Source organism: Nuphar pumila, chromosome 3 (assembly GCF_984573655.1).
Source record: "Nuphar pumila chromosome 3, dmNupPumi1.hap1.1, whole genome shotgun sequence".
Lineage (NCBI taxonomy): Eukaryota > Viridiplantae > Streptophyta > Magnoliopsida > Nymphaeales > Nymphaeaceae > Nuphar > Nuphar pumila.
Window position 1 is genome coordinate 129,563,035 of NC_143251.1, and position 13,627 is coordinate 129,576,661.

The 13,627-nt window shown below is 39.0% G+C and overlaps 1 protein-coding gene across 1 annotated transcript; it reads left to right on the forward strand.

Annotated features, from left to right (window-relative positions):
- The first annotated feature begins 3,390 nt into the window (after window positions 1–3,390).
- On the forward strand, window positions 3,391–11,940 carry LOC149843785 (BTB/POZ domain-containing protein POB1-like). Its single transcript, XM_090000058.1, has 6 exons — window positions 3,391–3,782; window positions 4,653–4,772; window positions 7,823–7,944; window positions 8,071–8,134; window positions 9,272–9,551; window positions 10,917–11,940. The coding sequence occupies exons 1-6, from the start codon at window positions 3,530–3,532 to the stop codon at window positions 11,728–11,730; spliced, it is 1,653 nt and encodes a 550-aa protein (XP_089856184.1). The 5' UTR covers window positions 3,391–3,529; the 3' UTR covers window positions 11,731–11,940.
- The last annotated feature ends 1,687 nt before the right edge of the window (window positions 11,941–13,627 follow it).

The window sequence follows — 13,627 nt, forward strand, 5'->3', positions numbered from 1 at the left end:
GGGCAAGACCCAAACCCGCCCAAATTACAAGCAATTTCCAGGCAATATGAAGTCCAGGAAAAATGGAATAGTAAAGCTGGTCCATATAATTTGCAGGGAATTTAGAATATAATTTTACATGAAAATGTATATTGTATCGTGGCAACGTTATCCAGCTAACAACTATTTCCAATTGAATTCTCTATTCAATAGCCAATGATGACTTCTCTTCTTAAAGGAAAATCCTTTCATTGCAGGTCTAAAAATCTAAGAGGAAAAAAAGTGTTTGTATACTGCAACTCTGCAAGCTGTCTTTGGAATTTGATTTAGTATTGAGAACATTTGGTGCCCCCACACGCCCGGAAAACCAACGATCAACTAATTAAGTATATGGTGGCACAGCCAGCGCGACTAGGTCTATGATCATAAGGTGTTTTTTTCGAATAAAAAAAAAAAAGTATATGGTGCTTAATTATAATCTGTAAACCATTTTATTTGTAAATTATATCCAAGACCTGTTCCAAAATGATTAGTCGAAGGAAGATAGAGGTGAAGTGCACTACAAGAAATCAGACTTTTACTAGCATTAAAATGTCAGTAAAAAAACTAGCTTAGTATTAGCCTTAGGAAAGGTTTTTACTGGCGCTAGCGCCAGTAGTTTCTCTAGTAAAAGTCTCATCAGTAATACATTTACTGGGGGCATACAACCATTAAACAACACGTGGTTTGATGTTTACTAGCTTTCTGCTTTTTTTTCTCTCTACTAAAGTTAGTAAGCTAAGCAAAAGGCAAAAGATTCACCCTACAAATGATCAATGGCATTTAGTTGGGATGTAACAAGTTGGCGAGATGTCACGAGTTCAAAACCCAGGGGAGGGCATCCCTTACCACAAGGTTGAAGCTAAGCAGTTGGCGAGATGTCATGCAGGTGCCCGCCAAGTAGTTGGGTCCAACCAGATCCATAATGGACCTTGTTTCTTAGTCCAGTGTCTGTATCTAAGTTGGTTTTAGTTAAACAAAAGCCAAGCCAGTGGCATAACAGCTAAGTTCAGGCCACTTTCATTCCTTTAGGGTGATGTGGGTGGACAGCAGGTCAGGTGGCCTGGCCTGGGCCACATTTTTGGCAGGACAGGCCGACGGCCGACATGGGCCGGCCCAGCTCCACACACACACACAACTTGTGAGCCTAATGGACAGGCCATGAGTGTGACATCATGCCCATCCAAGAACTTGGCCGGCCAGGCCCAGCCTGGAGCATTGCTTCCCAGTTAACACCCTTACGATATAAAATATGCCCTCTTAGAATAGTGGCTAGCTTTTATTATTATTATTATTATTATTATTATTATTATTATTATTCATGACGATAAAGCCTTGCCAAATCGATGAAAACCCCTGATGGGGACCCACGACCACCCTGCCTTACGTGGCTAGCTTTTAAATTTTAATTCCATGAAGATTAAACATAAATGAAATAATTCCACCTCTTGACCGAACCAAACCCTACAGGGTCTGGGTAGGGTGATAAATAAGAAGACCCGATTAAGACCTACGTCCAGATTCAAAGGTCCAATTAATACATGGACCTGGGTATAGTTTATAAAATTTTATACCAGACCAGCAAATTTTCAACGTAAAAAAAATATGGTTTTACTGGGTTTGGTTTATGTAGTACTTATCAGATCCGGGGTATGGTTTTCTTATAGTAGACCCAGGTCCATACCTGATATCATACATGAAAATCTGATTCAAGTCTGGTTCCACCTAGGTCCAAACCAAACCCGACTCATTGACTCCCCTAATTAATTATATAGTTATCAATGATATTATAAGAAGAAAAAAAAGGATATACTCAAAAAGGATAGCAACCGTAGCAAACGATATAGCAAAAAGCGTGGCATTATCTCAATTCTCGTGTTTGATTTGTCCACCATATAAACAGCCACGGGCCACGGCGACACCCATTTCATACACGAACACTGTCCACAAGATGGAAAAGATAAGTTCACAAAGTCACAACAACATGGAACACTTAGAAATTATTTTGCCCATCTGCTCATTTGGTAGGAGCGACTTGTGAATGTTGCTAAGAGGATGGTAATTTTTTTTAGTTCTTAAACAAAAAACAGACATAAATGATGCTAATTTTGTGTACACTACCATAATAATTGATGGTATTTTTTTATGATGAGAAACCCTTGCCAAAGTGAGGAAAACCTTGGGTTGAGCCCGGCGAGTCCGTGACTACCTTGCCTTACGTGGGACGCACCCGTGCACAAGTGGGGTTGATCCGGTGCCTTCATCTCAGCACCTTCACAACCACCCCACTGACCATAAATTAGAAAACATGGCATATCTAGCTACATTACCTTTTTTTAAACAGTTCTGCCCTTTTGTGTGCTAGTGCCATCTACGTCTTTATTTAAAAAAAAAAAATACAAAAACTAAATGCTTAGTTTGGTAGTTATTTCCTTGTCTTAATTGAAATCACCTTTTTTTGTGTAAGACTTTTGCAGTTGAGATTTTCGACAATGATGGGATGCGAGGAAATAACGGGTCCAAAACCATATAAGCAGTTTCTAAGCATTTTGATCAATGAAAAGCTGGTCAAATACCATTTAAGATGTTTCTAGGCTCCTAGGGTCAATGAACCATATAGGTAATCTCAAACCAAGGTGAACCAATGATTGACCTATTCAAGCACACTGAGATGCAACCTTGACAAGATCCACACTGGAACAATTGAGGTCAGGTCTAACTAAAAGTAGGTTAAGTGGGCTCGAATTGTTTTCTAAGCCTGATTTGTCAACAAAAAATCAAAACCATATCCGCATCCCATTATAATTAGATATGATTTTGGCTTACCAAATGCAATTAAACGGGATCAAATTCAGTCGAATATCACATAAAATCTGATTGATTGACATCTCTAGTGCCAACCTAATCAAAGCAGGCAAGGAAAGGTCAGGCAAACTCAAAAGCAGCCAACCTGGTCAAAAGTCAAAACCAAGCCGGTCATGGTTTTCCACGTTTATTTTTTGGCATTCAAAGTCCATAGTCAATGAAATCCAGCTCTTCCAAACTAACCCATCATCCAAACAACACTAATCCCATTAATCATGGTTAGATTAGCACGCTAATCTTGCTTAGCAACGAATTCAAAGAGCCAAGGCATCAACCGAAAGGCAACGCGTCAAGACACGTGGCAACTTTCCAGTCCCTTTGTCCAACTGCCAATCCAACGGCTGAGACATCCCCCACCGTCCTGGTTTTACCGCCCTTGACTAACAAAAGGTCCAGATCGTTCCACGTGGCAGATAAGCGCAGATCGTCCGATGCTGGTCAACGGTGGTTCATTTCCGTCCCCTCCTCCCCCTTAAAACGACGATCTCTTTTCCCGTTTTTCCCGTCGTTCCCTTTTCCTGAGAATCTTCTCCCTCTTTCTCTCCGTCTCTCTTCTCTCCGTTGGGAAATTAGGGTTAGGGTTTTGCAGAAACTCTCTTTCTCGATTGCTATAGAGTTCCTTCCTTTCTGGTTCACGGAGAGAGAGATGAAGGAATTCATGGGCGTCGATCTGTTCGAGCCCCGGGCGCTCATGGACGTGGAGTCGGCCGTCGTTCCCGTCGCGGCAGTGTCGAACTTCGCCTTCGCGTTCAACGATCCGAATTTCTCCGACCGCGCGCTGAGGCTGGAGATCGTCGGCTGCGCGCCGGAGAGCAGTGGGGACGAGGAGAGGTGCCTCAGCATCGCAGAGTGGGCGAGGAACCGGAAGCGGCGGAGGGAGGAGATCAGGCGCGAGAAAGGTATTGGCTTCGATTTGATTCCTTCTCGAGGGAGTTATCGTTTTCCTGGATTCGGTCTTTCCCTTTAGGTTTTTTCCCTCGTTCGGTTGGTTTCTCTTGAACTGTGACTAGGGAACGGTTCTCGTTTTGGTTTCTTAGGGAGTTTTTTTTTTTTGTTTTCTTCTCTTTTTGTGCTGTTTTGATCTTTGATGCCTGAACGACGACGTATGCAGAATGTTATCCGTCGAAAATGAGGATGTGAAGAAGAAAATTCTTAGAATTTCTCTTCCTCGGATGAAAGAACGGAGTTATTATAAAAACCGGAAATGTGTGCATTTTTTAGTATTTTATTTTGGTATTTTAATCTGTTTGTTTGGGGTTTTTCTTCGGAATTAAGTTTTTTTTTCAGAATTAAGGGGGAAGAACAGTGATTCATGGTAGAAAAATAGAATTATTTTTTACTGGAAAATAGTGTTTGGTGCAAGTGTCAATTTTTCTTGCACGTTTGACTCCTTTTTACCCCTTATTTCTTATTCTCAAAATGGTTATTTCTTGAAAGAAGCAAAGAAAGAAAGGGAAAAAAACAGGGTGGATTATTTGTGAGGCTGCTCGTGTTGTGAAAAAGAAATTTGGCAATATGGAAAGTTTTGAAATATTTTTGACTTTTTTTTCCATTAGGGACTTCTTTCCATATATATTATGATCATCTTGTGTATAGGGCTCGTCAATAATCTCAGTTTTCCTTCTGATTTTCTCTCCCCATGCCATCATTTTTCATCGTTGTCTGCATGATGATGCTTTCGTGCACTTTGTTGTCTGCTTTTCTTTCGTTTCATGTTGATTGTGTTTTTCTTTCAGCTTGATGCGAGTTGCTATATTGATGAACTGCAGAATTAACCATCGGCCGTGAGAGTTCAGCTTTAATCGATCAACCAGATATTGAAGATCAAGAGATTTTTGACAATCAAGATGAGGGGGCTGTAGCAATGATGGAAGCATCCCCTTCAGGAGGTACAAATATTTCTGCTTCCACTATTCAGCTTAACTCTTATGAGATGCTCAAGTTATTTGCCATTATATTAACTAGCTGAAAAATGACTCTATTTCCTTCACTTTTTTGAGATTTCACAACTTTTGTAAGTTTATAATCTCATTGGCATGGTTGTCTTATGTTAATTGGTGCATCTTTGACACTCCGTGTTCATTGTGAGATGGATGACCAATGCATACATACCTTGTGTCCCATCCCAATCTGGATTTGCACTGATACTCACAGGGACTTTGGTGTCTTGGGCTTAGTTTCTTTTTGTCCTTGGTAATTATTTTTGCAAGAGATGCCTAATCATATCAAGAGCATGGCCCAACCATGATACCTGGTTGTGAGTTTGAACATGTGTAAGTGCCGTTAGAACCTGTTGGAATTGTAAGAGTTGTATTGTCTCTTAACTTGTATAAATTTATATTGTTCCTTCAATATGTGGTGCCAACTTGTTTTATTCTTCACTGTCACGGGGGTTTGAAGATCATTAGCCTTTTTTAAGCTTTTAGTTGCTATCTCCAACTTGTCGTGAAACTTCTTCTGTCATTGCTGCTGTTGCATTTTTTTTCCTCAGACATAACCTCATCCAGAATGTCTGGGTTGTTACTCCTGGGATAGAAAACTAGCTAGCTAGCTAGCTATGTATTTGCCTGTAGATTATCCATAATGCAGATAAAAAATTTCCCCAAAAAGAGAAGAAATGCCTTGATGAAAAATAGTAAAATGAAGAGTTGTTTTGACTGCCAAGATGGAATTTGGAGCAGAGTGGTTCAATTGGATCAAGAATGGTGAAAATTAAGAAATACTGCAATTTCAGTTTACATAAATGGTATTAAAAGTAAACTCTTTCCAATATCAAGAGTGCTAAGACAAGGTTGTTCTCTTTCTCCTCCTGTTTGATATTGCAAGTTAAGGTATTACATTTCATCATAGAAAATTGCTAAGTATAATGAGAAATAGGAGTTAGTCTATGTCACAGGGACTCGGTCGACTGGGTGCTGTACCCGACGCATGTGCGCGTGCGGGTGCAGCACCCGGTGCAGTCAACCTGACCTTGGGTGCGGTCAATCTGACCCTGGGTGCGGTCAACGCACCTATGGTCATTTATGTTCAACTTTTGGACTTTATATATATATATAATTTATTTATTTATTTATATTTTTGCCGCACCCCCGCACCCATGTTTTTTGAAAGTGCCGTACCCCCGCACCCGCACCCATGTGGCATAGGAGTTAGTACAGGTAAATAGAAAATTAAATGAAAATTTGATTTTCTTGGACCAATTCTAGGAATAGTGCCTATAAGATTTTAGAGCTATATTAAATGGGTGCTCAGCCTCGTTTTTATTTATAAGAAAAGAGCTGAGAAAACAGTGTTTTTTGGCCATCCTATGTTGGTAACTCAAAGCCCATTGAGGTGAACATTATAGCCAGTTTAGTACAGCAAGGGATCTCAAGTTTGAATCACATCAAGGATATCTCCTTACTTACTAACCATAAGTTGACTGTTAAGTGCATCATCAATTGCTGGTTTTATCTCTCTCTTTTAGTTATTGCAAGCAACACATCTCTAATAATCTATAAAAACCTATGTAATCAAAAGCGCTAGTGGGCACCTAGTTGGTGGACCCCTAAAATGCCTATCTAGGGACTACGCGGGTCCAGTTGGCCTAGTTGGGACCCTGAAAAAGGAAAAAAAATCACAATAAATATTGAAAAAATAGAAACACATATTAAGCACAATTTATGAACCTAAACAACTAAAATTAAGAAAAAAATACATAATTCTTGAAACTAAATAATTCAAACATAATTACGTGTTTTAACATTCAAATCCATGTCAAATCTCAAAGTAGGAAAGCAAGATACATAAAGCATCTCATTTAATATCCTAATTCCTAGTATTCTAGACCTATAAACTTTAATCGTAGATTCTAAATTTTTCATTCTAAAAGCTAGTAGTCTAATATTAAACTAAATGTTAAAATATGATGGGCAATAAATTTTGATCATTTTATTTGCAGCTGTTGGAGTGAACGAGGAGCGTAAGAATGGATCATCATCATCGTCCGACTCATCATTGTTTGAGTTGGGAATGATATCCGGCTCTTTGTTTGCTACAACTGCAGCTCAATGTCTTCTTTGCTCCTCAACCTCTTCTAAACTTGTAACCATGGGAGCACAAAAACTAGCTGGAATACATGGAAAAGGGCAATGTCGTATTGAATTGCCTCGAGCTGCAACATGGCATTTGAATGCATGTAAGCCTCTACCAATGTGAAACCCACAAAAAAGGCACTTCATTGCTCTTCCAACAGTCTCTTTGTAGTATAGCCATCTGGGGTCATTGCTTTTGGTCATTGATCTATATAATTCACACGAATCAACAATTTAGCTATAAATGGAAATGATTGATCCACATAGAACAAAAAATATTCGTCAGTGAATTTTGTCTGTTGTAAATATCTATCAATGAACCTACACAAACATATGACATATTCAACAGAATATTCAACTTTTTATGCAATAATTTATTTCTCTTCTTTGTACGTATCTACATAAATATATATATGTATATATATTCAATATGAATAAGAATGACTAATATTAAAAAGATTAATAATGTAATTAGTAAACTTTGATTACCTCCTCAAAAGTACTCCATTAGACTCACAACTAGATGCACTACAAGTGAAGCCAAAAACTCGAATATCTAAGTTCTCCATAGGTAAAACCCTTGTTGTATGCTGGGATTTTGAGGCCATCTGAAGTTGGCCATTTCTTTTTACTTGCCCTTGATTCCTTCTCTTGGGCATGGTTTTGTAGTCACCAAAAACAAAAACATGCCTGCATGTTCGTCTTTCCTTTTTTCCCCAGCAATTGGAAGGCCTAAATACCAAATCATCAGCTTTATGATCACAACTAGATGAAACACAGCCTCGTTTGCAATTAATGGACACGGCAGTGCTTTTATTCTTTTTGACCATCTTGTATTTAAAATGCACTGTTACATTTTTTTGTAGGTGACGAGGCTATACTTGACAATGATTCATCATGGAGCATGGATTGTTTAACTGTATTAAGAGTGAAAAGAATACATATTAGTTCTGCAATTTTAGCTGCCAAGAGTCCATTCTTTTACAAAGTGAGGATGCTGGTGCAGAATTTCTCTCTCTCTCTCTCTCTCTCTCTCTCTCTCTCTCTCTCTCTCTCTCTCTCCTCCTTTGATTGAATTTACTCGAACCTAAATAATGTTTCATGGTTTTTGAAGCTCTTCTCAAACGGTATGAAGGAATCTGAGCAGCGAGATGTAACCATACGAATCAATGCATCAGGTAACTTGCACATATCATGTTGCACCTGTATGGTTTTGGTGTTAGCCTTTTTGAGTTTAGCAATCTGTTGACATATAAATCTCTATGATTTTGGTGAAGCCTTTTTGATGTTTAGCAATCTGTTGACTTCTAGAGAGGATAAAAGCAGAAGAAGAGATATTGATCTCTTTCATAAGTATTTATCTTTAGATATTAGCCCAAGAAACTTCGCCAGTATTAGGGATTCCTCATGCCAATTCTGGGTGCACTTTTAAATGCTTGTTGGAATATTTGGCCATAGTTCACTTCACTTTGACTGGTATCAGCATGTTTGACTTCCAAACACATTCAAAGTCAGATCAACTGCAAGCCTTAAGTATATTTAGCAAGATGCAATTTCCTTGTAGGATTCTTTTTTGGCTCATGGTCGAACAGCTTGGTTTAGGTAACCAATTCCAAATCCCGAATCCACAGATTTACCAACTATTTTTTCTGACATCCCAATTCAACATCAGTGTCTTAATGGGCTCAGAATCTTCAGCTAATGTTATGTCTCTCTAAAGCACATATTTTTCTGCGAAGTTGTATGGCGTAGTCCTGTGGATTATGTCCCACCTCTCTTTCTTATACCTGCATGGCGACTCCCAACTAGGTCTCACATCCATGGTCACATGTTTGTGCGACTGGCGCAGGATCCTTGTTTTGATGCTGGAAGCCAAAAATTGTTCCGTACACCCGCTTTTTAGGTGTTTCCAATGGCAAGGTTAAACCTATTGTGGTTTCAGCAAAACTGGGGATCCAAACCAACAGGTGATATCTTGAATGTTGGATGGTTCAAAATATGTCGTCACTGTTCACCAATTCTGAAATCCCACTGGGAAGTCAGGCTTCATAAGACATGGACCTCCATATCATGGGGTTTCCCTATGATTTCCTCAAACAAGGAAATATTAGCGTCTCATGGTTTTGTTTTTAAGTACTGTAAAGGCTTTTATCAAGAACATTTTTCTCACCTGTAGTTATTGTATGGATTTGTTTGGCCCATTAGAATTTTTTGCTCTTCTGAGAACATGCATCCTTCAGCACATGGTGTGTTCTTATTCTAGTGAAGACTGACTTTTTCTATTTACATTTTCCTTAAAATATCACATGGAACAGAGGAAGATGCTGTTATGGAACTTCTAAACTACATATACAGTGAGAAAATAAGGACATCATCGCCTCCTGCATTGCTTGATATACTCATGGCTGCAGACAAGTTTGAGGTTGCTTCATGCATGCGCCATTGTAGTACATTGCTGCGGAACCTTCCAATGACTACCGAGTCTGCTCTGTTATATCTAGAACTTCCTTCAAGCGTATTAATGGGAGACGCAGTCCAACCTTTGACAGATGCTGCCAAACAATTCCTTGCCAAGCGTTACAAGGACTTGTCCAAGTAAGTTATTTGCATAGTTTTCCAACATCATTCATGTTTTCCATCGACCCCTGAACATTTTTACATGAATGTGGAACGGTTTCACTTAAACTAGTATTAAAATCTTCAGTTGTTTCAAAGTTAGGTTTGTCGTTGCTCTTTCGGACTTGTCTGCTGCAACCAACCTTGCACACAAGCAAGTGAACCTAGGGTCATCTTTAATGGCAACTTGCATAGACCATCTGTATATCATGTGTCCCAAAATTAGTATTTGGTTTTGCTTTTCTAGACCATACTTATTACCAACCTGACAAGAGCGATTATATATATATATATATATATATATATATATATATATATATATATATATATATATATATATATATATATATATATATCACTGTCACCATTATCGACGATATTTTAAGTTCACCGATATTAAAGGTAATATCTCGCGATATTTTTAAAATATCGTGATATTATCATGATAATATCACAATATTTTTTGGAAAACTCTTATATTTTAAACCTTTAAAACATGTTTCTTTATATTTTTGGAAGAAAAATAATGCAAAACTTATTTATTAGCTTTTTTGTTGTTATTTCTATTTTTTTTCAATTTTTTAAACTCCCGAGATTTTTTCAACTTTTGAAAATCTCTCCTAGAAATATCCTCGCTGAGATAATACCTTGAACGATATATATATATATATATATATATATATATATATATATATATATATATATATATATATATATATATATATATATATATACCACTTCTAAGATGGTGGCACCTTTGAAAATCTCTTGTTCCATTTTAGGGACAAAAAGGTCTGTCTACTTTTCAATGAACGATATATATATATATATATATATATATATATATATATATATATATATATATATATATATATATATATATATACCACTTCTAAGATGGTGGCACCTTTGAAAATCTCTTGTTCCATTTTAGGGACAAAAAGGTCTGTCTACTTTTCAAATGGATGTCACTAAGCTACCCCTTTTTCTGGAAATCTCAATTGACTTTTACTTTTTCCTGCCACGAATACCATTAATATTTTCAAAACACTGCACATATTTTAGATACAGATATTATATTAGAACCTTTTTTAATTTTTATGAGTTTCTATGCTTTTTGTATATGCTGCTATTCTCCCGAGATTGTTCCAAGCAAAACACATTTTTAATATACCATTTGATATTCCTTTACCAATGAAAATTTAGGTAACGAGATTTGTGACATTGATTCTAAACTTTAAACAAACACGGATACCTAGATATCTACATTTATACATATATGCACACGTATGATTGCTCATCTTGCAATTATGGCTATTTATCTTTGGTGAACTTTACATGTAGGTATCAGGAAGAAATCATGAACTTACCCTTGGCTGGCATAGAGGCAATCTTGTCAAGCGATGAGTTCCAAGTTGCATCAGAGGATGCAGTTTTTGACTTTGTCCTGAAATGGGCTCGGCTGCAGTATCCAAAGATTGAGGAGCGACGAGAGATTCTGGGATTACGCCTTGGGCGACTCATTCGTTTCCCCAACATGACCAGCCGGAAGCTGAAGAAGGTCCTGACCTGCAACGACCTGGACCCTGATCTGGCCTCTAAAGTTGTTCTGGATGCACTCTTCTTCAAAGCAGAGACACCTCATCGTCAGCGGCTTCTAGCCTCTGAGGAGTCGTCAAACAAGCGCTTCACTGAGCGGGCATACAAGTATCGCCCAGTTAAGGTGGTTGAGTTTGATGTCCCATACCAGCAGTGTGTGGTCTATCTAGACCTCAAGCGTGAAGAGTGTGAACTGCTCTTCCCAACAGGCCGGATCTACTCCCAGGCATTCCACCTGGGTGGCCATGGTTTTTTCCTCTCAGCACACTGTAACATGGACCAGCAGAGCTCGTTCCATTGTTTTGGCCTTTTTCTTGGTATGCAGGAGAAGGGCTCAGTTAGTGTTGCCATTGACTATGAGTTTGCTGCTAGATCAAAGCCGACATGTGATTTCGGAAGCAAGTACAAGGGGAACTATACATTCACTGGGGGCAAGGCAGTAGGCTACCGCAATCTGTTTGGGATCCCTTGGAGGTCATTCATGGCCGATGACAGTCCTTACTTCATCAATGATACACTACACCTTAGGGCAGAACTAACCGTCAGGCAACAGCAATAAGGTTGCCGTGGCGGTTGGTGTCTGTCATTATCTGTTTTTTTTTTTGTATACAATGGAGGGTGAGCGCTACTAACAGCAAGCTTGAGACTTGGTCGGCCTGGTTGTAGAAGAAATGCAACTCTACAAATGTTGGTCCATGTCGGATGAATCTAGACTGATGTGGGAATGACACTGCATGTCTAATTAAAGGCACTAATCTTTGACTAGCTAGTTTGTTGCCTTCCTTTCCATTTCTTGTTCTTATATGTGGGTTCAATGAATGATCATTTGAAGGATAGCTTCTTCATTTTTTATATCGAGTAGGGCTAGGCAATGCCTTCCTACATTGTGAAGCGTGGAGTATAGACTTGCAATTTTTGCCAGGTTATGGCTTCTAGAGTGCTTAATTATGGAATTATATCTGCAATTCTCTTCAATTCCAACCTAATTCCAGGTTTTGAAATGCCCTTTTAACATGCAACCGCTACATCCAGTTTCTTCTATGCATGCTTAGGCTGCTCTTTTATTGCAAGAGTTCTCTGCTTCACACCCCAACTTTTACTATAGAATATTTGCACTCTGAATGGCTACGGTCACCTGTGAAAAGAATGAACCTTTATAAGGATGAGACATTTTTAAAGGCTGGCAGATGCCCCATAAAGAAAATAGTTGGTTGATTTTCTGTTAACTGGTAGTCGGGGCACGGCCAGATGGGTATACCTGAAAACTTGTTTGGCAAGTTTAATGATAGGTCTGTAGGAGAATTCGGAGCTACTTGGGATTTTCTGGAAATGGTCTGCTGAATTTCCAAGGATTGCCTAAACATCAAATTTTAACAGTCGCTCTGACCAAATTTGTATGATCTGCTTTTCTCTCCCCCTCTTAGAAACCAAACCAGGAAGACCGTGGAAGAAAATCAATCGGTGATGGGAGAAAATTTTCCTGAGATTGTGCAGGAAAATGTGTAAGATTTTTTTTCTTTGATGTTCAAGGAGAGACCTAATTCTGGTGTGAGACTTGGTAGAGAATGAAGCCTTACTGTATAGCCCACCTCCAAGTGGTTAAAACCCCTCAGCAACCCTCCTCGCCCACCAGGGAGCCTGCCGCTTCAGGCTGCAACAAAAGACATGCATCCCTGAGTATCGAACTCTCGATGTCTTTCAGCTTGAACGCCTTAAGGCACCCACCTAGCCAGGTGTGCGGAGCCCCCTTGTGGCCTGCTATAGATATAGGTACTTGCGAGGCATGTTCGCGGAACAGGTGAAGACTCACCGTGAGGTTCTCATACAGATTCATATATCCCATAAAGACAAGCACCGTTAAATCGGAGATCAGTATAATCTTGTAGCATGCTTTATTCAAGTGAAGCGTTATTAACAAACTTTATTACAGAATCATCAGGTACCTATAACATGCACAAGAGGTGCCTGCAGGACGCTTGTGCTGGGGCCACAGATTTTACTCTCTGTTCTGCAACATAAAGCATTCTTGCTCAGCTGCTACTTCATATGGCTAATGATGAGCATGAAGAAAATGCTGGCACATAGGCTGGCTTTGCTTGTCCCATTCCTACTTTTGTTTTGGCCTCTGTATTGCGTTCATGTACCAGAATTGTCAAAAATTTCTACACATTGATCAGGGGGTGAACTGCAAGCAACATGCACCTCTCTCCTGCTTTTCCACATGGCTTCCCTAAGAATCTCTCTGGCTCCCTTTCATGTCCAAAGGCATCAAGCATCAATTCCCAGGCTGCTTAAGTATCCATATCCAAATTCCAAGCAAAACTCTTCTGAGACATCCAGAACATCCCATATATGGAGAAGAATTTTTCGGAAGAAGATGCTGCTTCATATCAACTGGTTTTGAAAGTTTGAAACCCAGCACCCACTTTGGGTGCCAAAGATTTTTTTTCTTTATG